This window comes from Oncorhynchus clarkii, chromosome 3 (assembly GCF_045791955.1).
Source record: "Oncorhynchus clarkii lewisi isolate Uvic-CL-2024 chromosome 3, UVic_Ocla_1.0, whole genome shotgun sequence".
NCBI lineage: Eukaryota > Metazoa > Chordata > Actinopteri > Salmoniformes > Salmonidae > Oncorhynchus > Oncorhynchus clarkii.
In genome coordinates, this window is record NC_092149.1 from 35,694,648 (window position 1) to 35,716,226 (window position 21,579).

The 21,579-nt window shown below is 46.1% G+C and overlaps 1 protein-coding gene across 1 annotated transcript in view; it reads left to right on the forward strand.

Moving 5' to 3' along the window:
• The window catches only part of LOC139394446 (zinc finger protein 407-like), a 191,980-nt gene extending 171,184 nt beyond the window's left edge, over window positions 1-20,796 (forward strand). Inside the window, exon 9 of the mRNA XM_071142517.1 lies at window positions 18,469-20,796. Within this exon, the coding sequence (XP_070998618.1) occupies window positions 18,469-19,334 (866 nt within the window). The 3' untranslated portion in view covers window positions 19,335-20,796. The remainder of the gene's footprint in view (window positions 1-18,468) is intronic.
• Window positions 20,797-21,579: the final 783 nt, after the last annotated feature.

The following is a 21,579-nucleotide window of genomic DNA, read 5'->3' on the forward strand; positions in this document are numbered from 1 at the left end:
ATCATGGTGACGTTATTGATTATACTTTGGGTGGTGTATCAATACACCCAGCCACTACAAAGATACAGGCTTCCTTCCTAACTCGGTTGCCGGAGAGGAAAGAAACCGCTCAGGGATTTCACCATGAGGCCAATGGTGACTTTAAAACAGTTACAGGCTGAGGATGGAAAAAACAAGGACATTTCTAAGTGACCCAAACTTTTGAACGGTAGTGTATATATATATACTGTGTATATATACCAGAAAATCAGCTCCAACGTATTTTAATTATGGAAATCTGTTCCCAAGTATTCCCACACATAGTGGGGAGATACAGTATTTGTGATCGTATACAAATGTAAGCCAAGTTTAAAATGATTATGTTTGATTCAAATATTATATCTGTTTGCGATCAATTTGCAGTCTACAAATGATTTGTAATTCTGTTCCAGCCCCCCTGACCATACTCTCAAAGAAAGTGCCTGATCCCTGCCATAAGGGCATGCTTTGTAACATACACTCATTCGGATGCACAAATGTACACTTTCAGTTCGGTTTCAAGTCCCAGAGTTAGGCCTTAAATTATAGCCGTACAAAGGAATTCTGTGCATTTCTCCCTGTTACTTTCTCTTATCTCAATTATGGGCTACCCTCCCGAGATGGTGCCTGTGAGGAGGATAATTACACACACACACACACACAAACACACACACATACAAGAATGCTAGTGACAGCTAAATTCCACCACAGCTTTGATTTATTCAATCACAACAGAAGCATTATGATGGACCCCACCTCCACCCCTCCCATCACCCCCTCTCTCTTTATTGATCAATCCCCCCCCCCCCCCCCCCCCCTCCCACCACCTCTTTTCATAGCCAGATTGACAGTTGAGTAATTTCTCTGTCGGCGATGACTGACGGATGGTAATGGGAAGACGTTTCAGCATGGCATTACAACACAAAATGATTTCCAATTTACCGCTCATCAAAAGTACTCTCACAAAAAAAAGAGTGAGAAAGACACAGAGGGAGCGAGGGTTAGGGAAGGAAAGAGAGGGAAGCGGTAGAAGAGAATGAAAAAAACAACAGCCGATTTATCGCTTCAATTACTGATATTTTACGTTTAGTTTAAAGCGACATGTTTTTGTAATGTGACAGGCTTCACTGGATTTGAAAAACCTCTTCAGACCCTCTCCAGTCTTGGCTCGGGAGATAATGACGGGGGAGGGGGAGAAGAGAAGAGGGGGAGGGAGTGATAGCTGTGAATCCAGAGCCTCTTCAGATAGCTCTGTCTGCCTGTCTGTCTTGGGGTTAGGGAGATCATGCCAGAGCCTCGACGTGGAGTTTTTGTTTTATTTTATTGTACCTCGCCTGTCACTGGGAGGGGGACAAGGGTATGGGTGGGGGTGGCAGTTTTGGGGGCCTCTATAAAGCTATTTACGTTATATAGAACGTGTCGGGATGAGACAGACAGGGATGAGACAGACAGGGATGAGACAGACAGGCAAACAGATTTTCTCAGCCAGTTGAAATCATGAATTGGCATAGTTGGCATAATTTATATGGATTTATACAAAGAAATGTCACTAGAAAACAGGTCACACTAAACGAAATGCAGCTTGGTTTGCAGTCTTCCAGCTTCAGTTTGAAGTGATTGTGTTAGCTGTGTTGCTGGTTAGCTCCTCTGAACAACAGTGTCCTGACGAGAGAGCCCATTTTCTATGTCAGGTATAATCGCGCATCATTAGCTCATAGTTATGGATGTATCCAAATAAATGTCACTAGTAAACAGCTTAAACAAATGCAAATGCAGCTACTTTGCTGTTTTTCTGGCTGCACTGTTTGAGGTGACTGTAAGTTAGCCGTAGTTGGCTAGCTAGCAAGCAAGGGATAAGAACGGCAATGGAACATTTAGAACGAACAACTGGGTCACGTCCATAGATACAGAACAAAAAGACTTCATGACTGGGCTGCGTCTCTTGCAACAGGAATGTTAGAACGAACGACCAGCCGGCTCGGGTAGAAACCTTAAGATTTGTGTCGGGAACTTTAACTCGTGGACGTTTTAATCACTTAATAATTCATAAACAAATGTGATATTTGTAAATCACTATAGATAATTGGTAGGTCTACCATTACTTGTTACTAATGTGAACTTTCATTATCCTCCCTCCACATGAAGGAGAGAAATGATCAAATATGTTAAAGATAAGGGGGGTTTTGGTAACAGGATTATAAGGCACAAGGCATTATTGCTTAAACTTACAGAAGGTAAACAATTTCTCCAAAATGAAATATTCAGTGAATTCGGAAGTATTCAGACCCCTTCACTTTTTCCACATTTTGTTACTTTACAGCCTTATTCTGAAACGGGTTTTTAGATATTTTTTGAAATTTAAATATCACATTTTCATAAGTATTCAGACCCTATACTCAGTACTTTGTCGAAGCACCTTTGGCAGTGATTACAGCCTCGAGTCTTCTTGGGTATGACACTGCAAGCTTGGCACACCTGTTTTTTGGGAGTTTCTCTCATTCTTCTCTGCAGATTCTCTCAAGCTCTGTCAGGTTGGATGGGGAGCGTTGCTGCACAGCTATTTTTAGGTCACTCCAGAGATGTATGATCAGGTTCAAGTCCAGGCTCTGGCTGGGCCATTCAAGGACATTCAGAGACTTGTCATGAAACCAGTCCTGCGTTGTCTCGGCTGTGTGCTTAGGGTTGATATCTTGTTGGAGGGTGACCTTCGGTTTTCATCAAGGATCTCTCTGTACTTTGCTTTGTTCATCTTCCCCTCGATCCTGACTAGTCTCCCAGTCCCTGCCACTGAAAAACATCTCCACAGCATGATGCTGCCACCACCATGCTTCACCTTAGGGATGGTGCCAGGTTTCCTCCAGACGTGATGCTTGGCATCAGGCCAAAGAGTTCAATCTTGCTTTCATCAGACCAGAGAATCTTGTTTCTCATGGTCTGACAGTCTTTAGGTGTCTTTTGGGAAACTCCAAGAGGGCTGTCATGTGCCTTTTACTGAGGGGTTGCGTCTGGCCACTCTACCATAAAGGCCTGATTGGTGGAGTGTTGCAGAGATGGTTGTTCTTCTGGAAGGTCCTTCTGGAAGGTTCTCCCATTTCCACAGCGGAACTCTGGAGCACTTTCAGTACCCATCGTGTCCTCCCTAACCAAGGCCTTCTCCCCCGATTGCTCAGTTTGGCCGGATGGCCAGGTCTAGGAAGAGTCTTGGTGGTTCCAAACTTCTTCCATTTAAGAATCATTGATGCCACTGTGTTCTTGGGGTCCTTCAATGCTGCTGAAATATTTCGGTACCCTTCCCCAGATCTGTGCCTCGACACAATCCTGTCTCGGTGTGCTACGGACAATTCCTTCGACCTCATGGCTTGGTTTTTGCACTGACATGCACTGCCAACTGTGCGCTGACACGCACTGCCAAATCTTATATAGACAGGTGTGTGCCTTTCCAAATCATGTCCAATCAATTGAATTTACCCCTGGTGGACTCCAATCAAGTTGTAGAAACATCTCAAGGATGATCAATGGAAACAAGATGCACCTGAGCTCAATTTCAAGTCTCGTAGCAAAGGGTCTGAATACTTATGTAAATAAGGTATTTCAGTTTTTTATTTGCAAGCATTTCTAAAAACCCGTTTTCGCTTTGTCATTGTGGGGTATTGTGTGTAGATTGACGAGGAAAATGTTTTATCTAATCAATTTTAGAATAAGGCGTAACAAAATGTGGAAACTTCAAGGGGTCTGAATACTTTACCGAATGCACTGTGTTGATATTAGTTGGCATGGGTCTTTACGTCAACATTATTGTGTCTGATGTACTGTATTTATGATACCTTTTAAGACTTTTCTGGCCAATGTTCTCTAAGACTAATTTTCCATCTGTTTATCCAGACATCAAAGCATTATGCCTAATTTTTAAGATGGAAAGTTATTAAAAAATGTATCTATGCCTTCATTTCCCAACAAATTTAGACTCTTAGATTTCATTTGACACCCAATTGATATGCTCCTATGAACTTCACATGTTGGTACTCATGGGTCCTTTTACATGGAAATGCCCACCTCTAAATCCTGACCTCTGATCAGAGACTTTACCTGCAGTTCTATCTGAAACTCCCTCCCTCACTCACTGTCTCAGCAGTGCTGCCCAGGTACCATGGAAGAAAACTGTGGGGAACCATCCACATCCTCCTCACCCACCTGCAGCCTCATGAAATCCTCTGCATCCACTCAGACCTTATCCTAGACAGTATGAGTGCAACTGTATCGTCTCCTTTCCCCTCTCCGTGCCCTCCCGTCCCCAGCTGTTCAAAGAGTCACCTGAGAGATTGATAAGTTCATGCTGTAAGCGCTTTGTTTGGAGAGCCTCCCGGAGTGAGAGAAAAACACCACCTGCTTGGCGAAGGAGCGTAGGGAGTTAGTCTAACAGGTCTGTGTGTGTCAGGCTGGGCGGGCGGCGTTGAGGGAAGGTTGGGGGGAGACGGCCGCCAAAACGCACCGTGGGCCCTTGACATCTGAGAGCGAGCACTGCCCCGTGCCGTGTTGGCCCCAAGTGACCGGCGCTACGCCGTTGCACCGTCAAGCAGGCTGTTGCAGATACCTCTGCATGCCCCCCCTCCCAACCACACACACACACTCATGCACACATCTGACGGCGGGAACAGCTGTTCTGTTAAACATGCTGTATGGCACCATATGCTTCATCTACCATATATGGCTTCATATCATATCAGCTCCAACAACATGGAGGATCGGAGTCAGCCCAGTGGCAGTCACCCACATAGAGGATCGGAGTCAGCCCAGTGGCAGTCACCCACATAGAGGATTGGAGTCAGCCCAGTGGCAGTCACCCACATAGAGGATCGGAGTCAGCCCAGTGGCAGTCACCCACATGGAGGATCGGAGTCAGCCCAGTGGCAGTCACCCACATGGAGGAACGGAGCCAGCCTAGTGGCAGTCACCCAAGTGGAGGATCGGAGTCAGCCCAGTGGCAGTCACCCACGTGGAGGATCGGAGTCATCCCAGTGGCAGACACCCACATGGAGAATCGGAGTCAGCCCAGTGGCAGTCACCTACATGGAGGAACGGAGCAAGCCCAGTGGCAGTCACCCACATGGAGGAACGGAGCCAGCCTAGTGGCAGTCACCCAAGTGGAGGATCGGAGTCAGCCCAGTGGCAGTCACCCACGTGGAGGAACGGAGCAAGCCCAGTGGCAGTCACCCACATGGAGGATCGGAGTCATCCCAGTGGCAGACACCCACATAGAGGATTGGAGTCAGCCCAGTGGCAGTCACCCACATAGAGGATCGGAGTCAGCCCAGTGGCAGTCACCCACATGGAGGATCGGAGCCAGACCAGTGACAGTCACCCACATGGAGGATCAGAGTCATCCCAGTGACAGTCACCCACATGGAGGATCAGAGTCATCCCAGTGACAGTCACCCACATGGATGATCAGAGCCAGACCAGTGACAGTCACCCACATGGAGGATCGGAGCCAGACCAGTGACAGTCACACACATGGAGGATCGGAGTCAGCCCAGTGACAGTCATCCACATGGAGGATCGGAGTCAGCCCAGTGACAGCCACCCACATGGAGGATCGGGTGTCAGCCCAGTGACAGTCACCCACATGGAGGATCAGAGTCAGCCCAGTGACAGTCACCGACATGGAGGATCGGAGTCAGCCCAGTGACAGTCACCCACATGGAGGATCGGAGCCAGCCCAGTGACAGTCACCAACATGCAGTTACACTGTACATGCCATTTAGCCAAACACTCGCATTGGCTAAATGGCATGTACAGTGTAAATCAAGATATAGCCGATATGAGGAATGATAAATATATTTTTCTTTAAAAAGCATAAAGTTTTTCATGCACGCATGTACGAGCGCGTCTAGTTTTTTGGTGCAGGACCGTGACACTTTATCCGTCCTCGCCATTAGAATCCCCGAATATAACTTACGGTATTCAATCATTTTGATTAAAAGCCAAGATCTCGAACAGTACTGTTGGGAGTGGAGAGGCCTAAGCAGCCAGCCACGTTTGAGAATTCATATATTTTCATAAACTTTTAACAATGTCAATGAGACACGTCTTCAATCTTTGGTCCACGCGACAGCGGGGCATTCAATCTTTCTTTAGCTTTTCGACAGAAAATTTGAATACGAGCACAGTGTTATTAATGTGATGGTTGTTACGGGGGGGGGGGGGCTTCACGGGGTGATTCGCAGAGGGGGTTTTATTAGTTTTGGAGACACTTGAAGCTGAGGAATAAGAGGGAACGGGAGGAAGCAGGGAGGGCGAACACAGAAAGCAACGCTCGGCTAGGTCAAACACAGGGACTTGTTTGGTCTTAGCACGTACAGTATGTTAAGATTCTAATTCGGCACGCCCAATTAACAACACTAACAAACCAAGGGGATTCATTCCTACAATATCCTACCAGCTACAGTTTTCAATGTTCGACAGGTTAAGATTGTGGCTTGTATATTTGTTTTGTTTAGATTTTTGCGGGGGTCCTATCCACAATCTTCATTATTTCTCTGTATTATAGTCAAAATGTTCCTCAACTTTTGCTCTACTGTAAATGTATCTGTTGAAGACAGGCACATTTGAGGCATACCTTCCTAAACTGAGGTTCAATCTTACATGGACAGTTTGTGGTTGACGTCAGTGTATTTGTTTATTGGTGTTAACTCTAACTAATCACACTATTAAAACCTAAAAAGCAAAGTAGAAGAAGCCCAGTTTTGCCCAAGAAAAAATGGTGTCAATTTCTTCTGAAAAAATACCCATAAATGTATGAAGTGAAGTATAGATAGTGACTTATATGGATGATGTTTGGAGTGATATACTACATTTGGAACACTGATAAATACCATGACTATGAAATGCACTTCAAATTTCCCCGACTGACCTTGTCCTTGATGTTATGAAGACACTGCCTTGGCTAACATCAAATGATTTGCCAATAGTACAATCGATCAATTTGTACATCTAAATTGAACACGTTACACAATCCATAACAATTGTGCAAGGTATAGATGTGTCCTAAATGGGACCCTATTCTCTATATAGCACGCTACTTTTGACCAGAGCCTTATGGACCATACCATGAAGGGAATCGGGTGCCATTTGGGATGTACCCCTTTGACACATCTTTGGTGTCATCGGAGGAGCCATAGAGGCGCCTGGGTAATAGACAGGAATTATTACGTGTCTGGTTACATGTAACTCTGGTGGCCATTTTATCTCCATCCACTGTGCTGTTGTAGATATCCACCTGTCAATAGTCACACCAGGTCAAACACTATGCTGACATTATTATTGTGTCTGTGTTTGTGTGTGTGTGCATACCAGTATCTATGTTTGTTGGTCTCCAATTTCTCTCTCTCAGCCCTGTCCCCTTTCATCTCTCTGTGTCAGTGCTGTCATCAGGATGGATTGAGCCAGTCCCAGTCCCAGTCCCCCCCCCCCCCCCCGTCCCCCGTCCCGTCCCCCCAGTGCAAACCAAACCACCACAAACAAACAGAGTGGGCTAATAACCCACTGGATAACAAGTAGACGCCCTCGTCCCTTTTGGGGACGTGAGGGGCTGTAGAGTTAGAGATATGGGCCTGGGTGCGTTGAGGTGTCTGATAGGGAGAGAGGAGAGATGGGGGGGTGAGGGGCCGGAGTTCCAGAGAGGTTCCTGTGATCGTTTGTAACGGGTACACTCTCTCATAGCACCTGCCCAAACCAGGCTCCCCTGTAATGACTCAGACTGATGGTGTTAATAAGACCGGCTGCCCCCCCTTGGCTAGTAGTGGAATGCCCCAACAAAGGTAGAGCCCCACAAGATTCAATGCACACACACACACACGCACTCACGGACTCAAGCAGGCACACACACGCTCATAGGCATAAACACACACACAAACACGGACGGTCGGGCGAACACACACACATCTCTAGCAAGCCTACCTTTCAAACGAGGGGGCGGGGGAAGAGAGAAAGGGTCCTTTCCTATCTATAAAAGAGATACAGAAATAATCATGGAAATGAAATGTGTTACTGTGAACATCTTTCTGCTGGAAGGAAAAGCAGGAACGATTATATATGTCTTCATGCATGTACAGATAATCTGTCTCTTTTTTATTTGATAGATAAACATCAGTAATTGTTGGTTGACTCGTTTGCACCCCGTATGGAAACATATAGCCGTTTTCATTCTACCAACTGTTTATTTGGTGTTCTCTCCAGCTTTGTAATGCTTCTGCTCTTCCGACATTTAATCTTTTATTTTGGGCTACTGATCACCTCTGAGGGTTGTGTGAGTAAACAGTGCTACTGTGTGACCAACACGAGGCGGATAGTAGTTTTTGTTTGCCTCTCTCTCTCTCTCTCTCTCTCTCTCTCTCTCTCTCATTCTCACTCTTTCTCTCATTACAAAATTAGCCAAACAAAGCCTGAGCACTATAAAGGAAAACACAATAACAGAGGCACTCGTTATGTGGAAATAAGAGGACACTTAATTGGGAATTGGCGGAGTCGCAGTATTTATTCCTGTACTGTCAGCACAGTCTCCAATCTCTCTTTCTCTCTCTCTTTCTCCAACTCTCCCACCTTTAAAATCACTCTCTCATCTCTCTCTCCTCCCTCACCCTGTCTCCCTGTCTTTCTCCCTCTGTCTAACTCTCTTTCTCGCCCTCTCTCTCTATCTGTCCCGGCCCGAGGTAAACATATTTTGCAGGAAAGCTGACGGAGAGCTTGTTTTAACAAGGTCAGCGAGTCAACGCCTGCCCTCGTCACGCCAGCCTGGCTGTGTGGTGGGCCGTCTGTGGTCTAGCCGCAGACGACACTGTGGCATCTCCACGGACAATTTATCCTCTACACCTTCAATAATTAAATAATGCTTCCTCTCCTCTTCTCTACTCTTTCTGCCTACACATCTCCTCTCCTTCTCCGCTTCTCCTCTTCCTCTCCTCTTCTGCACGACTCCTCTTCCCCTCCTACTCGTCTCCTCACATCTCATCTCCATCTCTCCGCTTCTCCTCTTCCTCTCCGGCTGTGAGTGTTTTTTGGAGAGCAGGCCTAAGTGCCACCAGGCCTCAGACTGACCGGCTTCCTCTAAGGCACGATGGACTGGCACTGAGGACTGCAGGTTTTACGAGAGAACACATAGTCCGTCGTCCAACACTAGTGTGTGTGTGTGTGGTGTGTGGTGTGTGTGGAGTGTGTGTGTGTGGAGTGTGTGTGTGTGGTGTGTGGTGTGTGGTGTGTGTGTGTGTGTGTGTGTGTGTGTGTGTGTGTGTGGAGTGTGTGTGTGTGGAGTGTGTGTGTGTGGTGTGTGGTGTGTGGTGTGTGTGGAGTGTGTGTGTGTGGAGTGTGTGTGTGTGTGTGGTGTGTGGTGTGTGTGTGTGTGTGTGTGTGTGTGTGTGTGTGTGTGTGTGTGTGTGTGTGTGTGTGGTGTGTGTGGTTGACCTGAGTGATGGGTGGTGACCCCCTGCCTGGCGCCTGCACTCCTCTCTCCCACCTTACAGACTTCCATAGCCGTGGCTTGTATTATTATTCACCATCGCCGTGTCCAAAGTTCTGCAACAGTGTTCCCTAATGAATGCGATCCAGGCGCTTTGATGAGACGTGTAACAAATGAAGGAACCGGTTTTGCATCTGTTCCGTCAAAGTTTTACTGCCGGTTACTAAGGTGACGGCTGAAATGGGAGGGTTATCTCTGTCGGTGTTAATCGATTGGATTTGATTGAGTGTGATTTTGAACGTCCCTCATTTCTCTGAGTTGACGGGTTGTTTCCTTCCCTGTGGTAAACATTGTAATCAGCGTGGATCTCCCACTCGGTCTCTGCCATGCTAGGACCCAGGTTAAGTGCAGTTGCAGGCTATTATACATCATTAGGGTAAGTAAGACTCAGCCACGGGGGGAAGAGAAATGGAGGCCTCGGATGGTTCATTCCTCATCGGCTGCATGGAGCTGAGGGAGGGTCGGGGAGGCAGGAATAAGGCCCGATATCTACACGCTCGCACGATCGGACACTCACACGCAAGCAAATATGTGTACGCATGCACACACACAGCCACATAGTCACAAATCACTGTGCCAAAAATACACTTTATAGGGGTTAAAATACCACACTAGCCAGCCAGCTAGTCGACAACACTACTCTACGTGGGAAGACAGAGTTGAAACTGGGACTTCTGGGATTTCTTTGTCTGTGTCTTTTTACAATTAGTCCCATATCAGAGCAGCAACCTCCAGTTGGGCTTGTAAAGTGTGGACTAGATCTGGGGGCCAGTGGAACCTTCACTCGTCTTGCAGAGGAGAAAGCAAAGTGAGAAGTGCTAGATAAAGGAGAGCAGGAGAAATAGTCATTGTTCTGATTACGGAGGAACAACAAAAAAATCCGTAGAGCTCAAACCGAGGAGAGAGCAGTGTTGAAAGACACTGTAGTTACTGCAACGAAGGCCACCTCCTCCCTCCGCCCGGAATGAAAACCTCAGGCCGGACGGCGCAGTGGAACCGCTCACATTTGAATGCTAATTTCGAGAAAGGACAGTTCGATGAATAGATCTGCTCTTCTCTCTGAAGAAAGGACTTGGCTGCATTAGAGATTGGAGTTTTAAATGCAATGTAAAGAAGAAGACAAAACACAAAAAAGAGGAGATATTTCCCCAATGTTTTTAAATTAAAGCCAGAAAGGGCATTACCAGGAGAGCATATTTTTCTACAGGCAATTACAAGGTCAATGCACCCTCAACATCCTCCTTTAAAGGTCCCCTATGTATGTTCTGGAATTGTGTTCTTGTATTCAACTTCTTTAATTGGCTCTGTAGTGGCTGCGCAGACACACACACGCGCGCACACACACACACACACACATATACATTTAATGTATATTTAATGCATTTAATGTGCACACACACACACGCACACAGACGTAGAGATCCAGTAGCTGGGGGAGCAGGGGGAGAGAAGCTGGTCTGGTTTGTCTCTCTGGGCTGGGTGACAGCTGTGTGTAAAGTCCTTTGAATCTGCCCACACTGTCATCTGTTCATATGAGATCCACACACACGCACACACGCACGCACACAGGCAAATACATGTTAAGCTGTTAAAGTGGTTTTGTGAAGCATTCCTTCATTATTGACTGGAGTCCATACCCAAAACCTGCAGTACCTTGAAAGGACAGAGATTGAAATTCAGGTGGCAGCAAACTGCAAAAGCGACAAAGAGTGAAGAAGAGAGAGGGAGAAGAAGACGAGCTGCGGAAGAGGCCGAGAGGACAGGGCAAAGAAGAGAGAGAGAGAGCTAGAGAGAGAGAGAGAGAGAGAGAGAGAGAGAGAGAGAGCTGGTTTACATTACACCGGAGATCGTCTTTGGCATGCGTCAGCCGGCGAGAGGCATCAATCACTCCATCTGTGTAAAATCACAAGCTGACTCCGATATTGCTAAATATTTATACTGTCAGATACACACAGGCAGTGCAGCTGAATGAGGGGCATTCATTAGGCCTGTCAGCCTGCAGATGGAGATTAGAGGGAAACCTCCCACCATGGTCGCCTCGCACCATCTCCCCAGCGCTATATTTAGCCCCTTCACCACGATAAATATCTCTGCAATGCCTCTGTTAGGTAAATACTGGGTAAATACGACCAGGGATGATCTGGAGGTAACGTAAATAGAACGTTGTGTCGTCGAGAGGTGACAACAGGGATGTAAACGCAGTAGGTTTGGTCAGGCCTGTTGCCTCGACTTTGCTAGGCCTTGCGCTACCAAATGTTTCTGTCTTTCGGTCTCTGTCTGTGTTTTTCTCTTTCTGTCTTGTCTGTCTTTCTCTTTATTTATTTTCTCTCTCTTTCTTTCGCTCCTCTCTTTCTCTTCGTCTATCTTCTTCGGTTTAGACGTGACGCAAGCGGCTCATATCTTTGATTACCCGCAGAGGGCTGACTATTTCATCTGTCTGTCTATCAGAGTATAGTAGCCTCCACACTCACCCCCCCTCTCTCTCTCTTTCTCTCTCTCTCTCTCCCACTCTCTCTCTCTCTCTAGCTCTCTCTCTCTGAAGCAACATAGCAAAGCAACAAAGAAATAGAAAACTTTTCCCGCTTAATTACAGTGGAAACCTCCAGGTTGATTCATGGGGAAAAAAATCTGCTTCTATTTCATAACGAATCATTGAGTCGCAGGGGAGTGTGAGGGATAGAGAAGGGACACAGGGATGGAGGGAGGAATGGCGAGAGCTCGGAGAAAGGGAAAGGCGTGTAATTATCTTCAGAACGTAGCCATCACCAGTAAATCCGTGGAGCCATCTGACATGGCTAATTAAGGAAGCAATCAAAGGTCCATCTCCCGAGAGTTGGATAGGGCGAGGTAGAGAGAGAGATAGAGGGGGCGAGAGAGAGGTGTAATGGGGAGAGTGAGAGAAGGGCAGGAAGGAGAGTTGAGGAGTGACTGAAGCAGCCGGTTCTTGTTGGGCTCTTTGTGATGATTCCATGTGTCAGTCCTCTGAGCGGAGGCTCCTGCAGGCCTAACTAACCCCAGCTCCTTTATCAAGCTTCGATCTGACGCTCACTAGCACAGATATTGTAAGTCAGTGTGCTATGCCCCAGTGGAAGGCTGTGTGTGTGCGTGAGTGTGTGCATGTTCGTGTACAGTTGAAGATGGAATTTTACATACACTTATGTTGGAGTCATTAAAGGCACAGTCAACTTAGTGTATGTAAACTTCTGACCCACTGGAATTGTGATACAGTGAATTATAAGTGAAATAATCTGTCTGTAAAAAATTGTTGGAAAAATTACTTGTGTCATGCACAAAGTAGATGTCCTACCCGACTTGCCAAAACTATAGTTTGTTGACAAGAAATTTGTGGAGTGGTTGAAAAACGAGTTTTAAACAGCTTGGAAAATTACAGAAAATGATGTCATGGCTTTAGAAGCTTCTGAGGCTAATTGACATCATTTGAGTCAATTGGAGGTGTACCTGTGGATGTATTTCAAGGCCTACCTTCAAACTCAGTGCCTCTTTGCTTGGGAAAATCAAAAGAAATCAGCCAAGACCTCAGAAAAACAATTGTAGACCTCCACAAGTCTGGTTCATCCTTGGGAGCAATTTCCAAATGCCTGAAGGTACCACGTTCATCTGTACAAACAATAGTACGCAAGTATAAACACCATGGGACCACGCAGCCGGCATACCGCTTGGGAAGGAGACGCATTCTGTCTCCTAGATGAACGTACTTTGGAGCGACAAGTGCAAATCAATCCCAGAAGAAGCCACTGCTCCAAAACCGCCATAAAAAAGCCAGACTACAGTTTGCAACTACACATGGGGACAAAGATCGTACTTTTTTTAGAAATATCCTCTGATCTGATGAAACAAAAATAGAACTGTTTGGCCATAATGACCATAGTTATTTTTGGAGGAAAAAGGGGAAGCTTGGAAGCCGAAGAACACCATCCCAAACGTGAAGCACGGGAGTGGAGGTATCATGTTGTGGGGGTGCTTTGCTGCAGGAGGGACTGGTGCACTTCACAAAATAGATGGTATCATGAGGATGGAAAATGATGTGGATATATTGAAACAACATCTCAAAACATCAGTCAGGAAGTTAAAGCTTGGTCACAAAGGGGTCTTCCAAATGGACAACGACCCCAACTATACTTCCAAAGTTGTGGAAAAATGGCTTAAGGACAACAAATTCAAGGTATTGGAGTGGCCATCACCAGGTCCTGACCTCAAGCCTGACTCAGTTACACCAGCTCTGTCAGGAGGAATGGGCCAAAATGTACCCAACTTATTGTGGGAAGCTTGTGGAAGACTACCCAAAACGTTTGACCCAAGTTAAACAATTTAAAGGCAATGCTACCAAATACTAATTGAGTGTATGTAAACTTCTGACCCACTGGGAATGTGATGAAAGACATAAAAGCTGAAATAAATTACTCTCTCTACTATTATTCTGACATTTCACATTCTTAAAATAAAGTGGTGATCCTAACTGATCTAAGACAATAAATATTTACTAGGATTAAATGTCAGGAATTGTGAAAAACAGAGTTTAAATGTATTTGGCTAAGGTGTATGTAAACTTCTGACATCAACTGTATGTGTGCTTTCTCAGCGGTGCTCTGTAAGAGAACCCATGATGACTTATAGTGTACATGTATAATGTAACGGCAACTCAGCTAGAAAGCAACTTGGACCTTGGTTGTAATTCACCCAATAGTCAGTGCTCTGTGAAATGTGTGTGTGTATCTGTGTGTCTGGGATTACTCTGAATTAATTGTCCAGTTCTCGCCCATTTCCTGGGTGGTCAGATACGGAAGGTGAATGAGACAAAGGGTCGGACACTTCCCCACAAAAAAACTCACCTTTATTAAGGGTTACCCCCTCTCCTCCACCCACCCTCCGTCTCCTGGTGGCAGAGGCGTGGGTGACCAGGGGGTCAGCCAGTCTTGGCCAGGGAAGAGTCAGCAAAAAAGGAGCTGAGTTCAGGGAGTTGAGATGAGGATGCACTGTGAGTGACAAACACTGAACCAAAACCTGGTTGTATGCCTTCTTCCTTTGACTGTCAGCCCTATGCCCTATATATACTGTACATCCTTAAAGGCCCACTCTGTGATTTTTATGATTATTTATGATTATTTAAATGAATGATTGAAACCCGTTGATTCTTGGAGAATGTAACTGATGTGCCTCTCTTGAGCTACTTGTTGAATATACGGTTGACCTAGAAAGATCAGTGTGCCCATGTATGGCTGTTTGTCCTTGGGGTGTGTACTGCGCTGTGTGTCTCCATCCTTCTCTCTCTCCTCCTTATCCTTCTCTCATCTTTCTCTCCTCCTCATCCCCCTAGTGTCAATCCCGTCCTGGTGTAATTGCTTGTTTTTTGGTCACCAGGCCAGTTCCCCCTCTCGCTCCCTGGCGTTGATTCATAGAGCTTGTAAAGGTGACAGTGGTCCCTCTCAGTCCCTTTCAGCTGGAACAAAGCAGGTGACAGAAACACATCCCTAGACGGCTGACCTGATGGTCCCCACTGTCCCCACCCCGTCTCTTCTAGCCTGGACTTGAGGGACACAGGAGGAGTAGTAGTGGGTCTTCATTCAAGCATGTCGTCAGTACCATGTAGTGGGGGGGGGGGGGGGGGGGGGGGGGGGGGGGGGGGGGGGGACGACGACTTCCTTCTTCTAACCCTCCCCCGTGTCCCCCAGCCCTGTCCCCACAGCCCATCCGTGGTGACCTGGATACATGCTCTCTCTGACACTTGAACTACTTAGCTGTGTCACCTTCAAAAGCCCAGACAGCGCCACCGACACCCATCCTGCTTGCGCGTCAGCTGGAAAACGGCCTCACAAATCAAACACCCACAGGTTCATATCTCGGATTTTACGGAATCGGCGCGTAAGAGGATGGTAAAAAGGATGGTAATTGATCTTGAAGCCCATGTGTTTGTCACGGTGTTGTCATTGTGCCGTCATGTTTGATTCAGTATAATTGACTGGGCTTGGCTTATGCTTATGTCCAATCCAGGTTCGACTGTCCACTGTGTCCAGGTTGATTCGTGTCCAGTGTTAAAGCAGTTCAGACAACGTTAAGGTTGACTTGTGTAATTGATTGATGGGGGCTGCATGTCGGTGTTAAGGTTACTTCCTCTAACTGCTGGTAAGTGGCGTCTGACCGCTTCCCAGGCGACGACCCTCTCCTTCCTGAAGTAATGCCACTTAGAACCCCCCCTCTACCCAACACCGCAGGCTGTGCTGGCTGGGGGCATTGATCCACTGATCAATATATAGCTGCATCTGTAGTGTAGGCTAAAGGCATCCGCATGCTTCCCAGACGAAACAGTTTGGAACAGTTTGGGCATATATTATGACAAAAAAAAGGTTAACGTTATTGGTTGTTTTGGACTTTCTTTCTTTTTTCAGCTGTTCGGGCACACCATTTTTTTCCTCGACGCAAGCTGAAGTCGGTGATTGGTCGGCTTTAGAAATTCTTCACTGGTGCCTGTTGCCATTCGACAAGAGGCGACTCATCCTCATGCACATTCTGTTCACTTGAGGAATACTGCACCAAACAGTACCTAGTTAGACGTAAAATCGTCTGACTAAGATCTCTTGGGCAAAACATTTCAAAAATGAATGACAGATTTCTTGAATGGTCTTCGATTCATTCGGACTATTTTGAGGAAGTCTATACCGCCTACGGCATCTCAAAATGGACAAACCTGACTGTCGTTTTGTCCGTCTTGCATTCTCCTGTGCTGCTGACACTATAATTCTCTTATCCTTTATTTTCTCCCCATTCGACCTCTGTTGTGGCTTTTCCCTCCTTCTCTGTAGGGAGGCCAACTCTCGTCTGGAGAAATGACATCAGAGCCTCCCTTCCATCGCTCCGCTTCTTTCTTCGTTATCTTTTTCTCGCCGGAGCCTCCATCTCGTTTGAAATCACTGAAAATAATGTGGTCTGTCCTCACGACTCGCTGTTAAAGGACTCGGTCACTCAGAACACTCAAAACACATATTAAAACACGCATCAGCCTCTCGCCGGGCCCCAATCACGCTGTTCAAATGTTGTTCTTCCACCGGGAGCAAGTGAAGAGATGGGATGTGCAACATTAACTTGATTCGCGCCGGGCCACGACTGAGCGACACCCCATAAACCTCAGCGGGCAGGCAGGCTGCTGCCTAGGCCCAGCAGACAGCACCCCACGGATAATGTGACACACGCTAGCGATGCCTCCTATAGCCCGCCACACACACAAGCACACACACACACACACACTCGCGTACACATACACACTCGTTTTATGGTAATGTGTAAAAACATCACAGCAGCGAGTTATTGTCCTCTCCTGTCGGCCTCTCGTCTCTTAGCAGTTCAGCGTCGGCATAATCCGTTAGCAGTGGCCAGTGGGTCTCTGTAAACAGGCAACCTCTGCTGTCCTAAATGTCAACCGCCCATACAGAGGGACAGGCGCCCTAGTCTTTGCAGCACTTGTTCTATAGACTGTCCACAGTGTTTCATACTAAAGTATTTATGACTATGGGTTTTAAATGTGTTCACTCTGAATTGTGGAGATTTGCTATTTTCTATGTTTCCTATTGTGTCATCATACTAATTTCCCATGAAATCATTGGCGGGGGGTTGTGTGAAGATGGGGGCTATTTTGTAAAGGCATATCAGTGGAGGATGGAGATGGACTGGTATTTGGCAGAGGGTGATGGGAGTAGTGATTATGAAGAACTGACCACTGGTCAGTTTGTTGACAGACAGACATACTAGCATTGGTTACACTAGTCACTGGGATACACAATGTCCTCGATCTTGATTAGGTGTAGTTGACGATGCTGTAGCTACAGTATGTTCACTGTGCATTAGTACACTGGTCATCATAGGTCCATTTGTAGCTTTGCCATCAAATAGTCAACCTGCCTGGTAAAATAATAGTTCAATCAAATAAAAACCGAAATGACGGTGAGAAAAAAATGATTGAGGAGTTTATTGTTGCGTGTGTGAAGCAAACCCGGGTCAGATTCTTTCAAATACCTTGTTTTCTGATTTACATTTAACCCGGTACAATGGAACCAAGCACACTTGCCTAGAAAATATTTGACCCAGGTTTGTTGTGTGTGTGTGTGTGTGTGTGTGTGTGTGTGTGTGTGTGAGCGAGTGTCACCTGTTCCTCTCCAAATCCTTTTCTCTGGATAGATTATGCATGTCTGAATCCTCTGAGCAGCTCTCAGCCTTAAACAATGCCATTTCTAACACCATTCCCATCGCCTTGGCAACTCCATAGCAACCTGTGGTCTGCCAGGGCATGGTGTGGATCAATTAGCACCATCTGACGTCTCACCACTTCTTGTCACCCATTTGAATACCTTGATATTTTTTTCTGAAGAAATGAATTTGTGTGTCCATTTAAAAAATAAAAAAAAATATGCACGCTGGATTATTTTTCCTATCAAGTTAACGGAGTATTTCTATATAGATATATTTTTTTTATGTTAGGCTCTGTTATTACGTCAGCTTTGCCAGTGCCCTGTAGAACTTGATTTAAAAAGGAATAAAGACAAAATAGAGAGACAACATGTCCCTGGCCAATAGAATGAATGGACATTAAAAAGAAAGGAGGACCAAGGCATACAAATGCCTTTATTTGTGTCAATGGAACCAACATGTCTAAATCTGACGCGTTTTGGCTGCATGGCTGTCAGGGAGTACAAAGACATGACAGTACAATGTTTTCTTTGAACAAAGCATTTTCCCAACAACCCTGATTGAAGACATGAGGGCGGGGTTACAGAATAGCCAATAGTCATTGGACAACACCTAGTATCTTTTTTTCCACAAGAATGAATGGTCATTGGTGCTATAAGTATAGTCCTAATAACTCAAAATGTCCACTGATGTCATACAGCTTTGCCATTAACGCTTCTCCATAATCTCTGTGTTTTTCCCAGGTATCGTGTCCAAGTCGTTCGAGTGTCGTCTAAAGGGCCAGGGAGCCACGTTCGTGGAGGTTGACACAGCGTTTGACGGGGCATTCCCGGTGCGAAGGGTGGGCTCCATAGAGGGTGTCCAGCAGGTGATCATCATCCAGGGTTACGGCAGTGGGGAGATGGCCTTCGACCAGGCCCTGGAAGAGTCAGCCGCTGCCACCCTGCGAGACCTGGCCATGGCGGGCCAGGTGGCCGAGGTGCTCCACATCACCGAGGACGGCCAGGTCATCTCCTCGGGGAGGGAGGTGTCTGCAGGCGGGGCCCATCACCTGGCCGGAGGCACCACCCGGTACGTCCTACTGGAGTCCGGCGGGTCTGCAGCCGGAGGTCACGGGGGTCATGGGGGAGGGGCGACGCACCACCACATGGTGTCGGAGTCATCCACGGCTCTGGATGCCCTCCTCAGTGCCGTCAGCGAGATGGGCCAGCAGGAAGAGGACAGCCAAGAGGTCATGACCCAGGAAGTTGTGTCAGACGTGGTGGAGGAAGAGGAGGAGGTGGAGGTGAAGACGGAGGAGGAGGTGTGGGAGGAGCAGCAGGTGCAGGAGGAGCAGGTGGTCCAGGAGGTTCTGCAGTTTGCAGCCAGCCATCTGATGAAGGAGGGGCTGACGCAGGTGATCGTCAACGATGAAGGGACCCACTACATCGTGACGGAGTTGGATGACAACACCCTGCAGGTGGAGGGGACCATGTACACCCAGCACCAGGGAGGGGAGGACGACCAGCAGAGCGAGGGAGTTTCAGAAGGCCAGGCTGGGGAGAGGATGGTCTACTACCTGGATGGAACGCCACACAATGTGGTTCTGGAGAAGGTGGAGGTGGACTAGTCGGTGACTGTGGCGAGAATCTCATCTGGATTTCCTTGATTCCTCGAGTCCTCTCCTCACCTCCTTCTCAAAACCCGTTGGATAAGAAGTTATAGGGGAGTGACCTCTGTCTGACCTTTTCATCCATTGGGTTGGAGAAGGAGGCGAGGGGAGAGAATGCAGTTGAGACTTTCCCTGTGTGAAGACCAAATGTCCAGCTTAAAGCCCCTAAGAGTCTTCCTCTTTGTCTCTTTCATTGAAAATGTCATGTATTTTTTTTTTTACATAGCTTTATCTCCGTTTTGCAACGATCAACTCAGGATAACATTCACATCTATAGAGTTCTAGTGAGGTGCAAAGTCTTTGGTGCTAACATTATTTAACATTTGCATTATTTTATGGCCAACGCCAGAATTACCACTTGTTTTTGGAGTCATGACTGGAAATACATAGGCTATTTTCAGTTGCAAAAGGAATACTTTTAAGATTACATAACGGGAAATGTTCCCGTTATCTAGAAAGACGTACAATCTTTAAGTTGCGCGATTTGGTTTTGTTGAAAGTTGGAGAATAATAGCAGCTTTATTTTTCAGTTTGATATGGTTTTACTAGAAGGACATTTCCACCCAAAAACGATATTCTGCTATTTGTTTAATCAGCCCATTGTTGGTTTTGCATGTCAGCAATCCAGTTTTAACATATATCATTTTCAAAACACAGAAATACCGCTGGTATGATGCAAAAGGCAGCATCATCTTGCATCATACCAGCTGTATTTCTGTGTTTTGAAAGTTTTATATCTTGAAAACTTGTTTGCTGATATGCAAAACATTTCTGTACTATATCAACAATGGACTAATAAACAAATACCAAAATATTGTTTTTGGGTGGAGTTTTCCTTTAAGTAGTGAATTAGTTTGCAATTGTAAGTTAAATAATTATTTTTTGTTTGTTTATTTAAAAAGGTACATTAATAGGTCTGTTTTGATAACAGACACCTTGATTTCATACCTTGCTGAATCTAGGACCAATACATCGAAAATATCCAGGCTGCTGATTTGTCTAAATCCAGGGGCAGTCCACTGATTGGCTTTGTTTTCAGCAAATTCCTAAATATGGTCAGAATGCTGATTGGTCTGAATCCAGGGGCAGTCCACCTGTTTTTCAGGATGTTCTCAAAATGTCACGGTGCTGACATTGTTTTGCATCATTATTAAGTTCTCTCATAGTGAGTGTCCTTTGACCGTCAAAATAGGACAAATGAATTGGATTGCCACAGAAACATGCGTTTGACAGAATAGCTTGGTGATGACACAACATTTAGTGAGTTTCTGATAATCATAATTAAATTAAAGTTGCTAAGTATTTTTCTCCATTGGTTTTACTGCTCTCAGTTATTGTAAATATATGTTTCTGTAAATGAAATTGCAATGAGACTTACGTTTGACTAATGACAATAAAGCTCAGTCTTCATTTTTGGAGGGTTGCTAGTTCACCTCAAGTTTTCTATGACAGTGTTACAATCTCCTATTCACATCAACCACATGAACTTACATGCATCAACTGACATAGGAGCTTCGACCAAGTGTGTTTCCAATCACCATCATCATGATCATCACCATTGTCATTATCACCGTCATTACCGTCATCATGATCAGCATCATCCTAATCATAAATACGCCTCTCCCTCAGCCAGCCCCCTATTCTCTCCCTCCATTGTGTTGAACACACACATTCTTTCTCCCTACAGTATTCAAGAGCTGGAAGAGGGAATCAATATTCACTTAGGGCCGTAGTAAAGCCTAGGCTCTGATTGAGTGAGTGGGAGCCAAGAATGACGGCTATGAACACAATGACGAAGACTGGCTTTCACACAGGGGCCACAAGGAGATCATCTGTTTAATGTAACACAGCCAGGTGTGTGTGTGTGTGTGTGTGTGTGTGTGTGTGTGTGTGTGTGTGTGTGTGTGTGTGTGTGTGTGTGTGTGTGTGTGTCAGCGAGAAAGAGAGAGAGTTGTGGGCTGAGAGGATTACAGCTGGATTGAGTGAGCGAGGTGAGCAGAAGAGCAGCAGCAGAGACCCCCCCCCCCCCCCTCATAACCACTGTCGGAAGGTGAGCCTGTAATTTCACATGGCCTACTGTATGTCTCTCTGCTACACAGAACTATAGCAGCCCTGCCTCAGCTAAAACCTGCAATCCTAGCTGTCTCCTTTCACGCTTTCTCCTCCCAGTTAACACACAGTTAACACAATTATACGACGTGAA